The 24834-nt window shown below is 41.5% G+C and overlaps 1 protein-coding gene across 3 annotated transcripts in view; it reads left to right on the forward strand.

Annotated features, from left to right (window-relative positions):
* The first annotated feature begins 2781 nt into the window (after positions 1–2781).
* The window catches only part of FSD1L (fibronectin type III and SPRY domain containing 1 like), a 66993-nt gene continuing 44940 nt past the window's right edge, over positions 2782–24834 (forward strand). The window contains exons 1-4 of one of the 3 annotated variants that reach the window (XM_034773914.1): positions 2782–2913; positions 12013–12108; positions 14053–14184; positions 20381–20482. In XM_034773914.1, coding sequence (XP_034629805.1) covers positions 2899–2913; positions 12013–12108; positions 14053–14184; positions 20381–20482 — 345 coding nt within the window. In that variant the 5' untranslated portion in view covers positions 2782–2898. Of the gene's footprint in view, positions 2914–3072; positions 3092–3275; positions 3295–12012; positions 12109–14052; positions 14185–20380; positions 20483–24834 lie in introns of those variants that run through there. The other 2 variants (XM_034773916.1, XM_034773915.1) reach the window with 2 other exon arrangements.

The raw sequence follows: 24834 nt of genomic DNA on the forward strand, positions 1-24834 counted from the left end.
CCAAGGGGGGGGGGCGTGAAGTGGCCGGAGGAGGAGCCGAGGGGCGTGGCCAGAGGAGGAGCCAAGGGGGGGTGCCTTTTTTAGGTTTGCTCCCCCTCCTCTTAAAAGCTGGCTACGCCACTGCTGCTGGGTGAGTAAAAATTAAAAAGGCGCCTATATTAGGCGCTCTTCTTTAGGGCGTGGGGCCCTCTTAGGCGCAGGCGCGGGGGCCCTCTTAGGCGCGGGGCCCAATTCGGGGGAATCGGCCTAAAGCCGGCCCTGCCAGTCATGATTTTATAGGCCTCTATCTTAACTCCCCTCCGTCATCTCTTTTCCTAGCTGAAAAGTCCCAGTCTTTTTAATCTCCCCTCATATAGAAGTGGTTCCATACCCCTTATCATTTTTAGATTTAGTAGACCTGAGCTCAGAGTGGTAGCCGTGTTAGTGTGCATCAGCAAAAAGAACGAGAAGTACTTGTGGCACCTTAGAGACTAACAAATTTATTTGAGCATAAGTTTTAGCTATAAGTTTATAGCCCACGAAAGCTTCTGCTCAAATAAATTTGTTAGTCTCTAAGGTGCCACAAGTACTCCTCGTTCTTTTGGATCTGAGCTGTATTTCTGGCTCTGTTGCCTGGTCCTGTGTGACATTGGGCCAGTCATTTCACCTCTCTGTGCCCATTTTCCTTCTCAACCTTTGTCTGTCACATATTTGTCATTGGAAGCTCTTTGAGGCAGGCCTGTCTCTTGCTATGTGTTTTTACAGTGTCTAATACAGTGGGGTCCTGATCTCCCAAATCTTAAACAATACTAATAACAAAAGGGTGTGGAGTTCTACCTCACTAGAGAATTCATTTCCTCCTGTTACTAGGTATCTTGTTTTATAAAATTTCCTTTGAGTGCCTGATTGACTTTCATGAATGTAGGAAGTCCATAATGCTTTAGAAAAATCAATGATACTAAGAAAAAATGGGGGTTCACCTCTGTTAATTCCCATTTATGTCCCCAAAGCTCCTCCCTCAAAATTAAAAACACTTTGAAAGGACACTCCTTTTGCATAGTTTCAAAATTGGTTCTATAGTTATTTTTTTAAAATAAATAAATAAAACAAATTGAGGCCCACATTGGCTTAATAAATCCTTTTTACCATTAAGTGGTGATGTAGTAGTGAAGGTAGTCCTGGAGAGTTACCATAATGTGGTTTTCTTTTCTTTTACTTTGCAACCAGAGTTTATACTATTATTAATCAATTACATTACAATAATGCCAAAGCCCCAATCAAGAATGATACAGTCACAGATACTCTCAAATACTGTGAATATTTTTATAGTTATATATTTGTAAAACGTCATTGATATGAAGAGTTACCACCCATTTCAAACGCTATATGATACACTTTTTATTCCGTGGGTCAGAAGGCCCTGAAATACTACAAAGCTGGTTTACAAGGCACTAAGTAGGGCAAACTAAATACATTTCAGGTGTAGGGAAAAAGATCCCTTATGTGTCAAGTTTGACTGCTGTATACAAGACAAAATACAAAATTGGGTGAAAACCTTAGAAAGTGGATACTCAGCCTGAAACATTCAGAAATATGGTGATGTTCACAGGTGTACCCACAATTATCATTTCAAAAGCTCTGATCATGTGCTTGAGCCTCTGTCAGGCTCAGGGCCCTAAACTTTCAAAAGGAATTAGTGATTTTTATGTGCCTGACTTGAGATGCCTTATAAGGGCCTGATTTTCAGAACGTGCTGAACACCTGCTCTCTAGAAATGAGGTCCCTTTGAGGCATCCCAGCCGGACACACAAAAATAGAGGCAAAGCAAAATCCAGTGTTGCCAACTCTTGTGATTTTAGTGCGAGTCTTGGGATATTTGCTGCTTTTCTTAAAGCCCGAGCTCCTGTATGCATCTCAGTTTTCACTAAAATAAAATTTTATTTTTTTTTAGCCCTCATGGATGTGGGGAAAAAAATGAAAGCCATTAGCCAAGTGTGCCATACAGGCTCTGAAAGCAAGAGACAAATAAAAATAACCTCAACTGTTAAAGATTTTTTTTTTAAATGTCATGATTTTGGGGACCTGACTCATGATTTCTTGAACACCTGGAATTGCTAGCCACTGAAAATCATTGCTAGCCACTGTCAACTCTGGCCAGAATGAAAATGGCTTGTGTCACTGAGGGGGTGGCCATGGCATGGATACACACTCCACTGTCGGCCTTTGCCAGGTCAATACACCCTCCACCCCTGGTGCTGCTGTGGGAATAGAATATGATAGCCCAGGCATGGATGGGACTGTGTAGGGTGACCAGACATCAAATGTGAAACATCAGGACAGGGGGTGCGGGGTAATAGGATCCTATATAGGAAAAAGACCCCAAAATCAGAACTGTTGCTATAAAATTGGGACATCTGGTCCCCCTAGGACTGTGTCCAGTTACTGCACTGGGCAGAGCATGTGCGCGGCCTGGACGCGAACCTGCGACTCCAGGGCAGGTAAGGCGCCGCATTCCTTTAGCGTGAGATGCCCACAGCCCAACCCCTCATCACGCCCACTGCGCAGGCGCCAGCGCTGCAGCTCGCACCTCCGTCTCTCTCGCCTTTCCCCTCCCACCTCGAAGTAGACGTTCCAAGTCACGTACGGGACGGGGCAAGGGGCGGGGTGGAGGCGTCGCGTCTCTATTGGCCGAGCAAGCAAGGGGGCGGTGCGTCCGGCCCGGGAAAGGGCGGGCACGCTCGGCAGGGAGGGAAGGGGGTTTGTGGAGGACAGGACGGCGCACGCGCAGGGGTGTGGCTGTGGGCGGGGCCGACGAGCGCGGAGGGTGCAAGAGCGGAGCCTCTGGCCCGCAGGCGACTTTGATTAGCGGGCGGGCTGAGGCGGTGGCTGTCTTCCGCGCGCGCCTGCGGCAGCCTCGCTATGGAGGCTCAGAAAGTGAGTGAGCGCGCCCGCGCGCCCGGCGCCCCCCGCCCCTGGGGGTGGCAGTGGGTGACCCCGGTGTGAGGGAGTGCCGCCGGGGGGGGGGGCGCCTCCCCTGCCCCCCCCCGCCTCTCCGGGGGGGTAACGGGCCGCGCCCACTCTCACGCGTGAGCCCTGAGCGGCCTCCCCGCAGGTGTGTGGGGGCGGCTGCGTGGAGCCAGCGGGAGTGGCTGTGGGGTGTGGGGGGCAGGCTGGGGTGACTCGCTCCTCGCCCCCCTCAAGCCGTGGGGCGGGTCTGGGGAAGCCGGGGGGGGGGTGTCAGAGGCTTGTTTTGCTTTCAGCGGAAAGCTCTCCGCCGCACGGAGAAGCGGAGTTACAGCCTGAGGAAATCGCTGTGTAAGTGCTGGGTGTTGTCAGCGGGATCGCCGAGCGGCCGAAACAGGCTCGCCTCGAAGCTGCCTTGAGAGGAGCGGGCAGAGTTAGGGGGCTGGAGCGGGCTGGATCCTGGGGGAACTGTTGCTTTGTGTCTTAGAGCCCTAGAGGCAGGAGGGATGCGGAGGTGGAGTGTAGCTGCACACTAAATGTAGCTTCCATTAAACGGGTCTAACTTTAAATCTTCATGGGGGAGGGGGAAATGCATCCTTCTGTCTGTGCCTCTACATTTATCTTTCTCCTTTGCTGTTTGTCTAACTTTGGTAGGCTTTGGAGAAGGCTTTTTCACAGAGAAGTGGTATGAAAACTGTACAGCAGCTTAATACAATTTTTAAATCTGTTCTTAGCTGAGAAGAAACTCACCTGGGATGTACTGTGATGGGGAGGGGAGCAGCATACATGCCCATCAGTTCCAGGGAAGTAGCAGGTTTCCTTAAGAGATTTGCCCATACTAGTGAGACAGTGTTTAGGAAGTGGAAGGAAAAATTCTTTTCAGTAACTTAACATACTGCAAAATGAGCACCTGTAAGAGATAGCTGCTGGGAAAAATAGATGGAAACTGTTCTACAATATTGCTCTGATCTTTCCTACAAGAGGGATGTAAAGGGGTTGTGAACCAACAAATGTAACTGTTGAGCTTAACAAAAGATTTGGCATCCTGCGTGTTGGGATGCTAATTGTGTGTTTACAGGTACATGTTATAAAACACCAATATGGAATAGATCACTCTCTTGTTGTGCATTTTGGCCACCACTAATTAGATTGTTGACATAGGTGAATCCCTCTGTTTACTGTTAATGTGAAACTGCATTGAAGGGGACAAATTAATTAAACTTCTTGTATGTTTTTAAAATGTGGCTGTTGACCTGCAGAGATGTGGCTGGGTTAGGAGACTGGACCAAGAGGAAAAAGTTAGTATAGACTCTGCAAGTAATCTTGACCCAACTTTGTGGGTCCCTGGCCAGGTGTCTGGAAGGATTTTCCCTGCCTCCTCCTTCAGGACCTCACTTTACTACTGGCAATAGCCCAGAAATACTGGAACTACTGTTGGCTATGAGTTGTACCTTGACTTTTTGGATCTTGAAAAATTTCACACACATTGTCTGGACAACTAAGGTTACTAGTACTTTGAAATATGCAGGTGAGAAATGCTACCACCTAACTGGTTAAGACAGCTCTGTGGTAGACTCCTGTCATAGAATCTATGATTCTATCCGGATGCTCTCACGGGACCTCTTGGTTGAAGAGGTAAGGGGGTGAACCTCTGTAAGTATCTGCCTCGTTAAATGTTGTATAAAATTGAATCTCTATCCACTTTTAGTTGCTGGACGGGAAAAGGAATTCCCCCTCCCCCCAACCATCCAGCGGTGGGGGTGGGGGAGAGGGCCTTTGTTATTCTACTGATTCTCCCAGTCTTGAGTAATGGCTTCTGCTTTATCCTTTTCCAAACAGTATCATTCACATGATTTCTGAGTTTCACTGCTGCCCCATGGGGTTCTGCATAGTATCCTTAAAACTGACAATAGGTATTGTTCTCCCTTTGGTGCAGCTTGGAGAAGCTATGAAAAGTAGCAGAAATATTACAGCTCTTTTCAGACTTGAAGGTGGCAGTAGCTTGGCTTATGCTGGGTTCATGTTTTGAAAGTTACCTTTTGAAATCATAATGGCTTGAAACATCATTCTTAAATGAAAGATTTTGCAGAGGCTCAGACTCAGAGTAGGTCCCCTTGCTAGGGCCAGATGAAATTGATTGAATACTACTTAATATACATAACCTTATTAATTTAATATTTGAGGTGTTCAGTTGCTATGTGGGTGCCATATAAATCAATTGTCTGTTATTTAGGAAGGCACATGTTGTGTATCTGTAAACTTAAAAAAAGTCTTGTCATGTCTATTACTTGTTGTGTAGTGTAGTATGACAGACTTGCTTGTGAAATTTTAGATGCACAAAATGTATTGTAGTCTTCCTTTCGTTAATCCCATCTAATGGAGTCTGCTTTACGAGTCCTCTCTCTCTCTCTCTCTCTCTCTCTCTCTCTCCAGAGTGCTCTGTTCAATGCTATATATGCTATATCCTTTAGTCTATCACACCACATTCTAATGTCTTCCTTTATGATATTCCACTGACGCTTTGGAGTTTCACCTAAACCAGTAAAGTGTCACCTGTAACCTTGTGTGCTTCTGTACTGTGCAACTTTGACTCGGAGACCTGACACCAGCAGCCTGCTTACATCACAGTGACCTCATCCTGGCTTCCACCAGCCTGATTATTTCATGCAGGGTGATACTATACTAACTACCCCTCTGGTCCTGTGTCTACCCGAAACTGTCTCCCATGCAGTGCTCAGCCCTTCTCTAAAGGACCAGCAAATTTGATCATAGAATCATCATAGAATCATAGAATATCAGGGTTGGAAGGGACCTCAGGAGGTCATCTAGTCCAGCCCCCTGCTCAGGGCAGGGCAGGACCAATCCCCAGACAGATTTTTGTCCCAGACCCCTAAATGGCCCCCTCAAGGATTGAACTCACAACCAGGGGTTTAGCAGGCTAATACTCATAAGGTTTTGTAAGTACTGAAATGAGAAGACCTTACACAGTATCAGCCTGTTTGACTGTGGATTTTACTCTTTCAGTTTAAAACACTCCACTAAGATGGTTGTGCAATAAAACAAGATTGTTTATTAATAAATGACAGATATTTAAATGATACCAAACAGAAGGAATTGGGCTAGAAAAGGTTCCAAATAAACAAAAGTGAAAATATGCTTGTGATAAATGAGAGGGGGGGATAGCTCCCTTTTGTGGACACCCAGACAGCCAGTTGGCTATGGAATCCCTCTTGGTGGTGGTTCTCTGCTTCCTTTACCTGTAAAGGGTTAACAATCCCACAGGTAAAAGAAAAGGAGTGGGCACCTGACCAAAAGAGCCAATGGGAGGGCTAGAAACTTTTAAAATTGGTGGGGTGGAGGAAAAACAAAAACCTTCCCTGTGTCTAGGTGTTGTGGCTCTCCAGGAAAGAGGGGAACAGGGAGCAGTTACACTGTGAGACGCTTAAGACAGATATGAAAAACAATCAGATTATACCTAGAGGTTGCTTATCTGAAACCCCAGATATGTAAGTAAATTAGGGAATGTCTAGAAAGATGCGATTAGGTTTATTTCTGTTGGTTTCTTATTGGCTTGTGGGCTCCTCTGTGCTAACCCCAAATACTTTTTGTTTTGTCTTTAACCTTTAAGCTGGACGTCAAGAAGGTTATTCTTGATTAAATTTTGTAAGTGGGTTTTGTAAATCTAGCAAAAGCCTAAATTCCAGATGTATTTTTCTTTTGTTTTTAATAAAATTTACCTTTTTTAAGAACCGGATTGGATTTTCGGTCTTCTAAAATGTTTGTGCATATGTTAAATTAGCTGTTGCCACCAGCTAATTTCCTTTGTTTTTCTTTCTCAGCTCTTCCCCGGGGGTGTGTGTGTGTGTGTGTGTGTGTGTGAAAGGGCTTGAGGGTACCCCACAGGAAGGAATTCCAAAGTGTGCCTTTCTGGTTTCAAAGGGAGGGTGTGTGTGTGTTTGTTTTATTTATTTATTTATTTTTGTATTTGGGTGGTGGCATCATCTAAGCATACAAAGTCAGAGAGAAACTGTAACCTTGGGAGTTTAATAATACTGGCCACTAGAATCCATGCACGTCCCCACTTTCTGCACTCGAAGTGTCAGAGTGGGGAATCAGCCTTGACAGTGCTTCTAATACTAAAACCCAATTTGACAAGCTGGGATCTTTTGTTTAAAATGGACTGTGGTGGAAAAAATCAGTCTTCTAGCACGGCTGGCTAGTCCTTAGCCAGGATCCAACTCAGATCTCAAAGTGCTTGATGTCTTTGTTTCTTCAGGTGAAGAATGCCAAAATGGCTTGCTTTCTCCACTCGTATTCTCAAGGTTCATCCTTGTTTTCAAAGGCAGGAAACCCTCCTGGGGGCTCAGCTTGCTGTGTCCACCAGAGAGCTGATGCCATGTTGATTTTTTCTCAGTCTCCTCCTCTTTGATGGCTTTGTTTAAGTTTTATGTAAATGTACTTCCATTGTGTCTCGATCAATTTACATTGGAGACACATACAAGCAGGCAGAGCCACATTCCTTGGTCTAGCCCAGAGTGCCTTAAGCCCTACCACATTTTAAGAACATTTCCAGCACATTTATAATTTTTTATGTTAACAGTACATAATCTCACAAGAATACTAATGATCAGTGAGTTACTAGTTTTTCAATGATGTATTACAAGACCTCCTTTAAATTAATATAATGACAAGTATGTGGGGTGCACTGAGCTGATCAGGCCAGCTGAGACTCCCTGCTACATATACCTCTACCCCGATATAACATGAATTTGGATATAACATGAATTGAGATATAACACGGTAAAGCAGTGCTGTGGCGGGGGGGCTGCGCACTCTGGCGGATCAAAGGAAGTTCAATTTAACGTGGTTTCACCTATATCGCGGTAAGTTCTTTTTTTTTTTTTGGCTCCCGATGACAGCGTTGTATTGAGGTAGAGGTGTACCAGAAAGCCCTATGCCATCTTCTCATGAGGGTGGGTTATAGTTTTGCCAATCACTTCTTGGGTTGACCTCTCTTTTTCCTTCTATCTTGATGGGTTGGTCTTACCCACATAGTTGTCAGGACTGTGCTTTACACAACCAAACCATTTCAGCCTGCACTCCCTCAATACAAAATGTATCAAATCACATCATGTAACTCATGGGCGTTAACGTGCTTTTCAGAGGCACTAAATCTAATTCTTAAATTACAATGTAGTTAATTTGCCATGATCGGATTGTTGGCATACAATATTAAAAACACATCTAAACCTTATTTTAGGGCTTCAGTGACTCCATGAACGTGTACTAATTGGGGTACTAAGCCTACTAGCCAGAAGGAAGTACAAAAATGAAGGGGCTCACCAGTGACCTCCAGGACCGTGCCTGATAAACACAATGCTTACCTTCTGTGCAGTAAAAACAATGAGGAGTCCTTGTGACACATTAGAGACTAACACACTTCTGTGCAGTGTTATTTGAATCCCCCTCAGTAGGGAAATAGCCAAAGGTCTTCACTGCAACTTGATTGTTAGGCCATTCTCCTATGGGATGTAAGCCTCTACTTTTTGCTCATAGCCAGGTCTACACTAGAAACTTACATTGGTATACCAATGTTGCCCAGGGCTGTGAAAAATCCATACCCCTGAGCGACACAGTTAAACCGACCCAACTTCTGGTGTAGACAATGCTAATTCTCTCATCAGCATAACTACTGCCTCTGGGGGAGGTGGACTAACTGTGTCAATGGGAGAAGCCCTCCTGTTGGCATATTAGCATCTTCACTGAAGGTTTTCAGCTGTGCCACTGCAGCCTTTTAACTATAGATTGGTCGGTCCTCTGTTTTCCTACAGTTCATCTTAATGAAATTATGGACAGCAGAAAAGATGCCGGAGCTGCCAGCCTTCAGAGATGAGCTGCAATCTGCTTCATCTTGCATTTTACTACTCAATTGGACGATTATTTGCAAACAAAATACTAGAGCTAGAAGTCAGCAGCTTATCTGAAATTGATGGCTTGGGCCCCAACACCTGCCAAGGAAAGCTACCCACTCCATTAGCGGATTTTTCAGCCTTTACTTTTTTTCACCATTATGGAAAATGTATGGTTAGGATTAAAGTTAGCCAAACTTCATGCTACTCCTTCCTGCTTGATGAAACTGTAGCTTTGAAAGTTTTATATACTATTTCTAATAGTCTTGCTGATCCTTGTTTCTCCCCCTGTTCCCTCTCCCCCCCCATTAGTCCTAACTCTAGGATCATTGGCACAATCTTGTTTATGGTGGGACAACTGTTAGCAAGTAGAAAACGGGAGTGGTACAGTACGTTGTTTGTGTTTTAGGAGTGGTTGTGCAAAGGACTTTATTTGAATGTTACCTAGATAGACCTTTGCCTTTAGGTAAATTCAGACTTTTTTTTTATTGTACATGGCTATAAAATCTTTTTCAAATGGCAGAACCAACAGGATCTAGTAAATCTAATCCTCTTTTGACTTGGGAGTTTTCTGACTCATCCATACTGACAGTTATATTTATAGGATCTAAGGCTTAGCTGTGGGCTTGTCTGACACAAGCACAATTGCTTCTGGTCAGTAGTGAACCAGAAAGCAGCTGGTCAGATTAGACTGTCTGAGGGAATAACTTAAAAACAACTTTGTCCATAATACTCCTATATAATACTTACTTAACCAATGGGAAAGCTTCTATTCTCAACCAAATGGTAGAAAATATATTCATAACAATAACTTGAGGGAAGTAATGGGTCCTGGTACACATCACCATAGCAATTTGACTGTCCTTAGTGAATAGTAAAAAAATTGGCAAGGTCTAGCAATTGTATGCAGTTGCACACAGTTAACCAGAGTAGTATTGCATGATTACCTCATGCCAACTCTTGAGAGGTGTAGAGGTAAACTTGCCTTCCAATTTCAAGTTTGGAATCTTTTCCTAAGGGCCTTCTGGCAGGAACCAGGGTCTGTACATAGCTTGCTGATTCTTCCACTGAAACATTGATCAGTGATGCTCTCCTATTAAAATCCTCAGAGTGCAGGTAGGTGGATGCTAGTATAATTCAGTTCTTAGTGTTCTCCATGGCTTTCCTTTCAATATTCTATCGAACTGGATGTTGGCATACCCTCTAGAGACAGTGGACAGCATCCCACCAGTTTTAGTTACCTGAGTGCTATACCTCTAGGTTGATCAGCAGGCTTGTTTCTAGGCAGTTACCTAGTTTCAAGTATTATTTTTTAATAATTCTAATTAACTGGAGAATGACAGAAATGCTTTATTTGTGAGGTCAGAAATAATAAATTTCCTGTGATGCATTTGTAGAATGAATTAAGGACGGGACTAGGAAGAAATGTTAGTTTAAACACAGTTGCTTATATACCAACTTCTGTTGACAAAATCCAAAACACTTAAGTTTTAGCTACTTTTTATACAAATTACATGATCAAAGGTGTAAAGAAGTCTTTTCTACTCCTTAAAATAAGGAAAAAAACATATACCTTGGTGGAACACCTCTTAGATCAGTGTTTCTCAATATGGCCACTGTGGCTGCATGTGGCCACTAGGGGCTTTTTGTGTAGCCACAGCCTCCTGGGTTGTGATATGGGGGGGGCAAAGCAGTGGCCCCTCCCACGGCTGCCAGTAGGGGTTGGGCCCTGACCCCTTCTGGAGCCACAAATGCTGGAGGAGTAGGCAGGCGGCAGCGCTCGGGCTTCAGATCTGGGGTGGTGGGCGGCAGGCTCCAGCCATGTGGTGGTGGGCTCCATTCCCCTGGTCCCAGGCACTACTGCCCCCACCCGTTGCCTCCTCTGGCCCTGGGCTCTGGCCGTTTTGCTCTGACTCCTAGCCGCAGGATTTTGGACTCCACCCATGGGCCCACGTGATCTAGCCCCAGCCATGTGGCAGTGACTATCAGCCCCAAGTTCACCCCCTCACCCCACGCATTGCCCCGGGCTGCCACTGCATCTTCCGGCCCCGGTCTTACTGGGCTATGCAGCTGCAGGGCTCCAGTCCCTGGACTCACCCCCACATCATCCCTGGCCCCGAGCTGCCTCCCTATCCACCTCCCCATCCAGGCTTAATTTGTCCCTCAGCTTGCCAGGGCTGAGTAAATCTGTTGTGAAAAATATTTGTATATCTGTTTTCACTGCATCCCTGCTAGCTAGCAAGTCCGCTGCTAAGAAAAGTGATCTTAACAAAATACAAATATTAGTTTTCATACAGATTTACTAGCTAGCAAGTCTTAAAAATATAAGAAGCAAAAGAAACCCCAACAAAAAGGGACAAGAACATGCAAAACACATTCGTTTTTTTCTATTTAGGTCCAGTAAAGAAGAGAAAACTGTACATTTTTATTATTGAGTCTGCAAAAAAAATTACATAAATATGCACATATGTCCAAATCATTATTTGTTTTTCCTAACGTTAATTCAGTATTTTAGGAAAAATTGTCAAAGCGGCCACCAGCAATAGTTGGTGACCTCAGCATGCAGCCACCAAAACATTTCTTGTGAGAAACCCCTATCTTAGATCTCTCATCTTTGACTGTTTTGGGCCTTCCTAGGTTTAACAAAACTTTAAAAACAAGGAGTCTGGTGGCACCTTAAAGACTAACAGATTTATCTGGGCATAAGCTTTCGTGGGTAAAAACCTCACTTCTTCAGATGCATGGAGTGAAAGTTACAGGTGCAGGCATTATATACTGACACATGGAGAGCAGGGAGTTACTTTGCAAGTGGAGAACCAGTGTTGACGGCCAATTCAATCAGGATGGATGTGGTCCACTCCCAATAATAGATGAGGAGGTGTCAATTCCAGGAGAGGAAAAGCTGCTTCTGTAATGAGCCAGCCACTCCCAGTCCCTATTCAAACCCAGATTAATGGTGTTAAATTTGCATTAGGACTTGAATTGCATGTTTGTATTGTCCTTGTGGTGTTGAAGTGGGAAGTGGTGATAGGCAGGCATAGTTTTCATTAGGTGGTAAACATTGTCTTTGGGGTGGGAAACTATTTAAAATTGCTCACAAGATGTATAATAATCTTTACATAAATATTGAATTCTCTCTTGAATTTCTTTGTAATCCCAGGAAGCTCTACAAAGGATTATCTCTACTCTGGCGAACAAAAATGATGAAATCCAGAACTTTATCGACACACTGAACCATACATTAAAAGGTGTTCAGGTACATGTGTTAATATCTGCAAATCATTATATTTGCAAATGTGATGAAGTTGGGAGGTGGATCATAGAAGATCATGGGGTTGGTAGGGATCTCAGGAGGTCATCTAGTCCAATCCCCTGCTTAAAGCAGGACTAATCCCCAAACAGATTTTTAACCCCAGTTCCCTAAATGGCCTCCTCAAGGAGTGAACTCACAACCCTGGGTTTAGCAGGCCAATGCTCAAACCACTGAGCTATCTCCCAACCCCCCCATCCCTGTCCTGTCCAATCCAACTTGGATTATTTTCATTTAAAAAAATTCTTGGTGTGTAAAGAGCTGCTAATAACTCTTAAAACCAAAAAGGAAAGCTGTTGTGGTGGTTTTTCTGTTTATGGGTGATTCTATTGAAAGTATACATTTAAATTCTGAAACTGGAAAATCCCTGTTTTTGTAAAATGCTGTGACTGGACTCAACTGTTAGGGAAGAGTCTACATTATTTTGAAGCTTCTGCCACCTTGTTTGACATGGAAGCTGTGGTAGTTGGAGTTGAGTGTAAACTTTTTTCCTAGTTAAATCCAGCTCACATTCTTCTGAAAAGCCAATATTCATCTGACATGTTGAGATTTCTTTGGTCTGAGCATCAACCCTTGTCTTGCTTTTCTGGTTAGTGCTTTTAAAGCAGTAAATTGGAGGATGACAGACTGTCAGGTTTATGTTGGTTCCTGTATTATCTACCCCTTCTCTATCTAAAACAAGGATTAATTATTTTCTAATTTCTTTACTGCCTGATGCTTATACCTCTGTACTGTGCTCTTTGCTCAGCATTGATATGTTTGTAACACTGTAAATCTAAGCTAGTTTCTTAAGGAGGGGCAAATAAAACCAATTGCTGCTCATAGAGCTAGGTAATTTTTTTGTGTGTGTGAACTACTAGTCTTCTGTGTATGAGAGCTTGAGACTCATGAAAATGAGGGGCTCGTATTATTGGATAACTAATGGTCACACTTATAGAATCCTGCACAGCACACAGGTATGTGGCTTTGTTGACATAACCAACTGGTGGCCTGTAATACTCTAAATTCTCTAGTCTGCTTAACAGGTTTCAGAGTGGTAGCTGTGTTAGTCTGTATCAGCAAAAACAATGAGGAGGCCTTGTGGCACCTTGGAGACTAACAAATTTATTTGGGCATAAGCTTTCATGGGCTAGAACTCACTTCATCAGATGCATGAAGTGAAAAATACAGTTTGCAAATTAATTCCAGTTCTGCAGCTTCACATTGGAGTCTGTTTTTGAAGTATTTTTGTTGTTGAAGAATTGCCACTTTTAGGTCTGTTATTGAGTGACCAGGGATTGAAGTGTTCTGCTGGTTTTTGAATGTTATGATGTCTGGAATTAATTTGCTAACTGGATACCATCAGATTAGGCCTGAATAAAGACTGGGAGTGGTTGGGTCATTACAAAACCTAAACTTAATTTCCCCAATACTAATTTCTCCCTACTGTTACTCACACCTTCTTATCAACTGTCTGTAATGGGCCACTCTCTTACCAGTTCAAAAGTTATTTTTCCTCCCTTGGTATCCTGCTGTTAATTGATTTATCTCGTTAGACTGACCTCACACTTGGTAAAGCAACCCCCATCCTTTCATGTATTTATACATGATCGAGTATTTTTCACTTCATGCATCTGATGAAGTGGGTTCTAGCCCATGAAAGCTTATGCCCAAATAAATTTGTTAGTCTCTAAGGTGCCACAAGGACTCTTCGTTGTTTTAGTCTGCTTGAGAGGCCCACCATAACAAATTGCATTGTGGCTAGCAAATTTTCATGAGATGGGGGAGCATGACAACATGCAGCGTGATCATTGCACATTGTAGTGGGGCCGGGGGAAGCTTTTACTCTGGAAGATTGATTTTCATCACTGTTCTTGCACAACTGAAACACAATTACAATTCTCTTCTTAGGCTAATTCTTCTAATGTAATTGCTGAACTGGATGAGGAATTTGATGGTCTGTATTCTATACTGGATGAGATGAAGGAAAGTATGACCAACAGTATTAAGCAAGAACAAGCTCATAAATCTCAAGAGCTACAGGTAATTGCATACATCTGAAAGCTTTTGCAGTACTAAGAATGTAATTCTTGACAAATTTAGCTAGTTTCAGTCTCATTGCAAAATGATTTTGCAGCATGTATTGATAACAAATACGTTTACTTCTAGCTAAGGTGTGTTCTATCTTAAGTACTTACATGGCTTCCATTGCATGAGTCCCTCAAATTTTTAAATATTTAACTCACATGGATATTGAGTATGAGGAAGTGCTGTTATCCCCCATTTTACTGATGGAACCGAGGCACAGAGAAACTAAGGGCCACACAGGCAGATTGTAACAGACCTGAGAATCAAACCCACGTTTCAAGTCCTAGGCTAGCACCTATTTACTGATCCATACTTTCTCCTCCTTGTTCTTTACACATAAAGAGTTATCTGTTTTCCACTGGAAAAGTATGAGGTACTTGTTGCTACACAATTCCCAATATGTATGTTTTTTTGAAGTGTTGAATTATTAAATTGATAGAAGAACAAGTATTACAATTTTACATGCTGTGTAGGGGAATATTTTGGGAGTGTGAAGAAATATGAACAAAATAACTGACTTCTCTGAACTGGACATCAACTTTGTATTTTCTCCAATAAAAACAGGAGTACTTGTGGCACCTTAGAGACTAACAAATTTATTAGAGCATAAGCTTTCGTGGACTACAGCCCACTTCTTCGGATGCATATAGAATGGAACATATATTGAGGAGATATATATACACACATACAGAGAGCATGAACAGGTGGGAGTTGTCTTACCAACTCTGAGAGGCCAATTAAGTAAGAGGAAAAAAAACTTTTGAAGTGATAATCAAGCTAGCCCAGTACAGACAGGTTGATAAGAAGTGTGAGAATACTTACAAGGGGAGATAGATTCAATGTTTGTAATGGCTCAGCCATTCCCAGTCCTTATTCAATCCTGAGTTGATTGTGTCTAGTTTGCATAGTTTATTCAAACTCTTAAGAACATAGGCTATTTTTTAAAAAAATGTAGGTACTTTAAAATCAGGCATTACAGTGTCTAAATATGGATTTAAGTAAGTGGCCTCCAACGAGAGACTGCTGAGCTAGAATTGATATGCAAACTAGACACAATCAACTCAGGATTGAATAAGGACTGGGAATGGCTGAGCCATTACAAACACTGAATCTATCTCCCCTTGTAAGTATTCTCACACTTCTTATCAACCTGTCTGTACTGGGCTAGCTTGATTATCACTTCAAAAGTTTTTTTTCTCTTACTTAATTGGCCTCTCAGAGTTGGTAAGACAACTCCCACCTGTTCATGCTCTCTGTATGTGTGTGTGTGTATATATCTCCTCAATATATGTTCCATTCTTTATGCATCCGAAGAAGTGGGCTGTAGTCCACGAAAGCTTATGCTCTAATAAATTTCAGTCTCTAAGGTGCCACGAGTACTCCTGTTCTTTTTGCGGATACAGACTAACACGGCTGCTACTCTGATACACTTTATCATTGACAAACTATTGGAGAAAAGTAACTTTTTTTTTTATTTTTATTTTTTTTGGGAAGGTAAACATTGGCACATGTTGCAAGGGTCTATGAATGTCATCTTTTTAATTGCTGTTCCTCTAGTTAAAAAAAATGTATTGGTGTTTAACATTGGAGTCCTCCTTAAAGCAATTTCAATGTGGATGGAATGGCATCCTTATTTTCCTTTATTTTGAAAATGTCTACCTTTCCTCTTCACCCTTCTGCTCTGAAAGGCTTCCCTCCCCTTATTCCTTGCTGCTGCTTTTTTTTAAATTTTTTTTTTAAAGTCCTAGACTGTATTTCTCAGAACAAATTTCCATGGCTCCTTTAGGAGCCTGTTCACTGGTAATATTCATATTCAAAGGTTTGGCAGCAAAACTTGGATTACATTTTACAAAAGTTTCCAGAGTACACAGGAAAGCCACACATTTTTCTGGTTTTATTCTTTAGCACTTCTATGAAATAATGGGGCTGGAAGACCATTGTGGGTATTAAGATGCAAACGAGCACATCCACCCCTCAACTTTTTGTTCCAGAATTCCTGCAAATAGACTCTAAGGCACTTGATGTGCTTTCTTGTCTTTACTCATTATACTCTCCTACCTCCCTCATAGCAGTGCTGGTGTTGGAGCTCTGAGAACAAGCTGAGAGGTTTTGACATGCAGATTTTTTCTATGTCCTTTTCAAGCAAGAACTGTAAATTTCATACCAAATAGAGCTAGTATTGTCATTCACATTTTTGAGTTTTTAAAATATGTTGTTAGGCTCTTGACTGGAACTTAGGTAACTAATTACACTTATGCAGTGTTTGAGAACAAAGGGTTTTGAAACTGGCCTGGCTGACTTTCTTTAGAAAGAGGCAAGTTCTTTATTGTGCAAACTTTTTAGCCTGCTACTCAAGGCTTTTAAGGTCCTAGACTAACACTTACTCACTGTACAGCATGAGCAGCTCTATTTGGCGCTTAACTCTACCAGAGACTTCCTATAGAACCTTAGGCAAGTCACTTTTCTGTGCCTCCGATTCCGGTCTTAAAAAAACCCTCATTACTTCACATGTATGGGTGAAATCACTAATGTTTGTAAGGTGTTCCATATTTTAATGGTTGGGGTGGGGTAGCTGTGGGAGCAAACAGCATGTATACCTGATAGGTGTTCTGGTATTTAATTAGACCAGTGCTTTATTTAGACATCTATCATGTCTGAGAGTGGCCAGTACCAGTTGCCTCAAAGGAGGGTGCAAGAAATCCCTAACTGTGGGCTGTCATTGCTTTTAGATCATGAGGGTTTAAATCCACAGTTAGAATTATACCATATAGAAAACTTAGGTCAAGAAACTAAGATCCTTAATTTAACAGAGGGCTTGACATGCTAAAAGCTTGTCTGTCAGTGTTGTACAGTTGAACCAACAACTGTTACCTGAAACCTATGTATTGTATGACGGCACTGTCGCTTCTTGAAATTAGAAGGAAAAAAGAGGGCCTGTGGTATGTTAATAGTGACTGAATGCTTGCAGGTTTTGTCAACTTGCCTTTCAGGGCCGGTGGAAATGTTGTTTATTTGCTTAGTCTTCAAATTTGATCACCTTCAATGTCTCATGATTTGAGGAGTTCCATGATACTTCTTTGGAGGGGGATGGAGAGGAGTTGTGATTCAGAATAGAACTGCACTTTATGAATCTCCAAATGTCTACTAAAAGCAGATAAAGGATAGTATTAACTCTTCTGGATGTACCTTAATTGATCACATTTTTTAGTGAAGACTGCATGCTGGACTCCTTGTTGGCTAACAATGCACTATATAGGTCAACTGTACAAAAGTACAGCTAAAATAATGAAGCTTAGTCTAGGGCAGCAGTTCTCAAACTTTTTAGCAACCTGAGGACTCCCATTTTGATTGAAAAATTTTCAGGCCCCCAAGCCCCCAGCTCAGCCCCAAGCCCCGTCCCTGCTCTTCCCCCTCCCTCCCAGGGCCTCCTGCATGCCATTGAGCAGCTGTTACCTAGCATGCAGGAGGCCCTGGGAGGAAGGGGAGGAGTTGAGTTGCTCAACAGGGCCTGTGGATCCCCTGGAATACCCTTGCAGACCCCAGGGGTCTGCAGACCCCAGTTTGAGAAATGCTGGTCTAGGATATATTAACTGGGTGTGACTCTTCACTGGCATTGAGGAAGCAATATCTCTAATTTTACTGTCACCAGGGAGTGTTTGTATCTACACAAGCAGCCTTCCTGATACTCTCTGGATTGGAAAACTATCTATTCCATGCCTTTAAATGGGAAGAACTTGTGAGTTGTACAGTCATGGTTGTATAATTATTGGTAGATTTATTACAAATAAAACTGCTGATTTTGGTATGAGTGATTTAATTTAACTCTCTTCTAAGCTGATGCCATCTCACAAGAATATTGAACTCCTCTGTAGGCCCAGGCTTAAGGCTGGAAGAAACACTGCTTATTTGTAGGGCCATCTATCCTAATTACACTTGTTTACAACTGACATGGCTCCTTCCGTTCCCAAATACTGATGCATCCAACTGGAATGCTAATACTAGTGTCTGGTTGCTGTGTCTTGGCAAACTGTTTAGAGATGCCCTTAGCTAAACACTGCTATTGTTGAGATTTCTGCTTTTATGGCAATATTATGCAATGTTGTGCATGGTATGTCAAAGCTGATATATCCGCAACAGTCGCATGTGGGTCAGTGGACAGAAGCTGACTGGAAGGAGGTTTGCATTAATCTAGCATGTTTCAGAAATCACAGAAAATTGGTATAAACTTTGAGGTCTCAAACAATCTTTCTGCTACTAAAGACAGCTACTTAGATCCTAAACTGTTTTTAGGTAAGACTACTAAAAAAAACAAACCAAAAAACCCCTCTAGATGGATTCAACCTCTCACTGACATCATTCTGCAAGTTCAGTATTGTGCAAATTTTTTGGTTTGCTACTGGAAGCTATTCAGGGAAGAGACTTACGTTTATTTGCTGTACAGCATCAGCAAATTTATTGGGCACTTGCACTGCTGTATCCCTAGATCTCCAAGGTGAGTAAGCAGCACTTTACAGAGAGAGAAATTGTTGCAGATTAAATGCAACAAGTTGATGGCAGAGCTAGGACAAAACCTACATGTCCTGTGCCCTACCCTTTGGCCTGCAGTTAAGATGTTGTACACAGTACCCCTTCAAATGTAATTTAGTATCTCCATAATATTGAACTAAAATTAAAACTGGAAAGCATGGTTCAGGCCATGCTTTCAGCTTTTTAACCAGATCTGCAACATACGCTTTAATTTATTTGGTGCACACTCTGTAAAATGCTTACAATTTTTAGTATGGCGAAAGCAGTAGGTTGCAGTGTATACATCCATCAGGTCTTATGGGTGCCATTTAACAAATTATTTGCTCCCTAGTTTCATAGGGCATAGTACACATCCTTAAGTTTCAGCCAAGATGATGTGTCCTGCCAAGAAGGATGTCAAAGCCTTTGGATGGCAGAGCTGATACTTACTAACATTTATAGTGCAGCTGGGGTGAATGTCAAAATTCTGCAGTTCATACTACTATCGCTATTGTGACACCTTGGCACCCTAATATTCACTACTGTCATGTAATTAGGACCAGTTTTGTACAAAGTACACCTTGTGAGGCATCATTCTAAAAGTCTTGATCTGCTAGACAGTAATATCTCGTTGGATTGTATGTGCTATCGTCATGTGAAGTTAGGAAGTTTGGTTATGTAGGTGTTACTGAAACGTTGAGGCTGAAAATCCCCACAAGCAGCCTTTTAGGTACAACAGTAAAAAGGCCAAACAATATTAATGGCTCATTGAGAAAATGTACAAGCACTAGGATTACCCCTGGGATTGTGTACAATGAAACCTCTGAGATATCATTACAAAATGGGAACTATTTGATCCAGATCACAGCAAAAGAGCTCTCCAGCAAGTGGGAAGAAGATATAAAAGGGGGCCAATGACATCATGATGGTACCTCACTCTTCCTAAGGAAACATCTGAGGGGCAAGGACTGAACTGGGGGAAGTGATGGTTCCAGGCTAGAGGGATTTTTAGCCTGTGTATGAACCTGGGAAAGCCAAGGCAGCTTGTGCCTTAAGAATCTGCCCACCTGTTTATCACTCCAGGGTGAGAATTTGCTAATTCATATCCTACCTATTTAGTGTGTGTAAACTCTCAGTTTATGGTTTTGTTTATTTACTAAGGTAATCTGTTTTGTAGTGAATAAACTTGTTTTGGTCTAAAATCTGTGTGTAAACTATGAAAGCTATTGCATATCTCTTTCCACAGTGAGGGGAGAGGGTGGATTTTATGAGCTTATCCTGTACAGTTCCCTGTGCGGCACAAGATGATATAATTTTGTGTCTGCACTCCAGAGGGGGGTGCATGCCTTAGCAACTAAGAGGAGCCTCAGCTGAGTCTTCCCATGCCAAGCTGATCTTGGCATCTGTGAGAAGCTGCAGCTGGGTGTGTCCCTACCTGTGTGTATGCTGATGAAAGAGCAAGCTTGGAGAGCTTGGCAACTTATTACAGTACCACAGTGTGAAAGGGAACCTAGGCTGGTGGGTCAGGCGGGCTCAGTGGTACCCCAGTTCCAAGTGGCATTCTGGAGGGAGCCAGTCAAAACGATCTTACCAACTCTTAACATTTTAATATATGAAACTATCTTCTGTTGTTTTCTGACCCTAGAATCAACTTAGCCAATGTAGTAATGCCCTGGAGAATTCTGAAGAACTTCTAGAATTTGCTGCACGGTCACTGGACATAAAGGACCCTGAGGAGTTCTCAAAGGTAGAAAATTAAACGGATGTGAATAAGGAAAACAGTTCTATTTTCTTAACTTGAATGGGATTTCATCATAAATCTGACATTGCAAACGGCTTAGCATAATGATAGGGGAAGAGGAGAGGAATCTAGAAAAGTAGCTAGCGCCATAATGCCAAGATGGCTGTTACAAGGGTGAAAAATCAATAGGTATATTGGTGTGTTTTTCATTCTAAACTACCCTAGTATTGCTTTTTGCTGCCTCCTGATTTTGATGGGATGTGACCATGAGAGCCATAGCCATTTGACTTAACTGCAGTTTAAAATCTTACATTAGCATCTGTAAGCTCCTCAGGGCAGTTTTTACTGTATGCCTTGTAGGCCTTCTAATGTATGTGGGTGGTGGCTTTTTTGTTTATATAAAAAAAAAAAAAAAAAAAATTCTCTAGCACAATGAGAGTCCAGATTCAGTGGAGCTAATGCAAACAATATACGTACATTACCATTAACAAACTTGCAATTGAGTCGGGGAAATGCACCAAGGGAAAGGTAGAGGAGTGGAAACGCAATACAACTGGTAAAATGCTGGCAATCCAGTTACTGCAGCTTCAGATCTATTACCAGGATATCCCATGTTTGACTTTGTCAATGTCATGTACCATATTTGTTTTTGTACTAACAATGCAGTGAGCCACATCAAATCCAAACCCCAATTACTTGTGTTTTCTGCTGTTTTAATTTTCACTTGGTAACAAGGATACTGGAAAGGTTCTAGTAAACAGGACAAACTTTCTCTTAAAGTGACAGTGTGAGTTCTTGCTTTCCCCTCTGGACACTTCTTTGTTTAATTTTCCCTGAAGGACTGACAACTTAAAGCTAAATATCTATCTAGTACTTAAATTTAGGGCGCCAAATACATGGTGGTTTGACTTGTCATTTCTTGACATATTAAAACTGTGTCCGATCTTAAACAGTTCTTCAGAAATATTGTACCCAAAGCTATATTATAACTAGAGTTAACTGGAAAGCACACAGACTTTATTAATGGAAATCTTACTCATCTTACACTAATTATAATTTCTTTTGGCATTTAGATCACAAAATCTGAAGGGTTAAAGATACTAAGAGCAAGTGTAGTCAGCTGTAATTTAGTATTTGTAATTTGCACTGTTAGCCTGGGCTGTAGTCTCAACTTCAGCTTTCTTTTGAGCACAGGTTTGCATGGGCCATAGGGCTCTATTCTGATCTACATGCTGCCACACCAATGACAGTGGATTTTTGACTTCATTGAGCTTTAATACCTGGAAGGGGTGGTGGGTGGGAGGTAAGATTGCCCCTGCCTTTTGGAGTACTCATGTTTAATATTAAGTACAGGAAAAAATGAAGACCACCTTACATTTAATTGCAGTATGGAAGAGCTAATATCTTGGAATTGTTAAAAACTCATCTTTTATTCAAACTAAACCCTTAGTTTAAATAAAACAACCCACTAATGAAATCCCCTTGGAAGTAGGGCTGATTTGTAAGCTTATATTATCCTCACAATGTTCTTTCATATATGCAAAAGCCCTTGGCTGCATCTGTTGTGGACACCATGATGCATGCCTTAGCTTATTTTTAGGTTAAAACTGCAGTACTATAATTAGGCTTGAGACTTTTTAGGATGTCATGAGTATCGGGCCTCAGATTTCACTGTAGATACCAATCTCGAGCAACCATCCAAGAGGCTGAGAAACTGCTTGCTTAATGGAAGCATGTTTCTAAAAAAAAGAGAATTGCACTCAAATGTGGAGATATCAGCTGAAAAATACAGTAAAAATGACATGCACTGAATTAATCCATATCTCCATTGTAGGACTGTGCAGTGTTGGTACTTGGCTAAATATTAATGCTGAAGCACTGCAGATCTCTACATGCCATAGTAACAGTATACTATCTTTGTAGAACTCCTTCTTTTAGCTTTGGAATATTGTTCAGTGCATCAAGACTGATTCTGTGTACATAAATGATACATCTCTAAAATGGGGCGAGACTTGCTCTAAGTGTTAATTATTAAATGAAATGGGAGCAGTAGAGTTGACTGACAAATATTCCAGCCATTGCAATTTTGTGACATTTATACAGGGCACAACTTTTAAATTTATTTCCATAGGTCCACAAAGTAAAAACTGGATGGGAAGGTACTGGATATTTATACCTACTTGTAAACCATAGTAATGGTCTAAGTTCTCTACAGAACTTCATTTAAATGTTTCCATGGTCCTGTCTCAGCTGAAGATGGTCAAAATGACTCCATGTACAGCAGTATGAAGCAGGGTTGGTACTGATTGACTCTCTTCTTGTCTGAACAGTGAGCACAAAAGACTTTTTTTTTTCTTCTTCTTCTTGCAAGTTTCTATTTAATTTTTAGACACAAACTGCATTTGATCAGTTTAAATACATCAAGTCTAAATTTAAATGTCCCTTATGGCCACACTGGTGAATTGATGCAAGTCGCTATTTTGACATGTTATCGGTTCATGCTCCTTGCTGAGTAGAGCCAAATACACCGTTTTTGTATGGCTAGTCAGTTAATGAGTCATTCAGCTTTCAATAACATGTAAAATCCCTTAATACAGGGAATCTTTTGTTTCAGAGTTAATCACTTAATTTGAGAACCGCTATCTCAGTGTGGGGGGAGATGTTGAATCCTATTCATGTCTATTGCATTTAAACTATGATTGAGGATGGATTTTCTTTTTTGTCACAAGTGATGATATTTAGTGAATTGGACTTCTGTGAATTTTTGAAACAAGCTGAGCAATTTAGATCGTTTTTCACTGAAATTGACATGGAAAAACCATGAACAGCATTAAAAGCTACATTCATGGTCAGTCATGGTAGTCAAGAGAAGAAAATTGGATCAACTGTAAATGTCTCCTAGCATAGTCTGCTGAGCCAGCTCATTAGATCAGCAATTCTCATTTCTAAAACAAGGTGTTCATCTTCCTTCTCAGTACAGAAACTACACTGATTCAACTTTCAGGTGTGTGTGGTGGTTTTCTTTGGAAGGGGTAATTGCATGATTGAGAACTACATGTTTGCTTCATTAGAGAAATGACCGGATGGATTCTGGGGGTTCCCTGGAACATCCTTAAATTCTGGTTCTAGGAGAAGTAGATCTTAGTTTCAAGAAGTTCCCCTCCACCCCCCTTCAAAAAGTTGATTCTTTCTTTTTAAAGGAGCAGCTACTAGGAATTGTAAACAAGAGCTACTACATAAGATCCTGCTAGAGTTGCCAAAGTAGGATCTCCTCCCTTGAGTACAGTACCAAATTGGTGAGGAATGTCATTGATCCAACTCTGTTTTTAGTATACTTTACACAACGGCTGTTTAGCAAATAAGGGCACTTGGAGTGAAATTCTCCTCTGCAGGCACTCTAAATTGAAGTGAATTTCAGCCTTACTGCTTTTTGTAGGTTGAAATAGTCCAACTATATATAGCAAATTGATTGTAATTGTACTAGATGAATGTCAACATAAGATCCCCCCCCCATAATGAAACCCTTGTGTGATATTATAGTATAATTTCCTTACTACTAGACTTTCCTGTCAAACCAATAATGTCTCTAAAGTATTTCTAAGCAGATATACTCTTAAATAAATAAACTTGACTGGTGTTACTGTGTAGCTTAAATTTCCAGACATGCACAGTTTAGGTTTCCAACTGTGACATATAGAAACTTAAAAGTATTCTCCAATGGAAAGATTTTTATGTAAACATGCTTGTAATCAACAAGAACCTTTCTATTAGTATTTGTAAAATACTTTTTATGTCTAAAGAAATGTCCTAGGCTTTCTGGTGCTGTTTCTTGAGTTTTATTTTGAGGCTTAACTATCTGAGTTGGAGGCAACCTCAAACCAACTAGAAACTCTAGCTGAAAGACTATTGGGTGGATGAATCCACCCAGCTCATTACTGTTAACTTGTCCAATAACATTTTTATTCTTAAATGTGACCAGGCCTCCCTGTTTTCAAATGGTAAACTTAAGATTTTGATACCTGTAGATCAGCCATATTGATTCTGGGTATACTACAATAATAGCAGGAAGTTGAGTACTTGAGCAAGTCCATATATTGGAGCTTCTGAGGAATACATGGGGAAAATCTACAGTAGAGTAGGATTGACGAAACAGTACAATAACTTTCAGAAGGAATTTTTCCTTTCCTCTGATACCTCTTCCACAAGAAATTAGGCCCCTGACAGGGTATGGATAAATACCATTGGTAGCAAAACAAGTACTTTGCACTATTGATTCAAAAGAGCAGAAGCTAAGTAAATGCTGCTGTCTTTGTACATTTTTTCTTTTAAATTTGGAATTATGGATGCAGGAAGAAATT

This window comes from Trachemys scripta, chromosome 6 (genome assembly GCF_013100865.1).
Source record: "Trachemys scripta elegans isolate TJP31775 chromosome 6, CAS_Tse_1.0, whole genome shotgun sequence".
In the NCBI taxonomy this organism is placed as follows: domain Eukaryota; kingdom Metazoa; phylum Chordata; order Testudines; family Emydidae; genus Trachemys; species Trachemys scripta.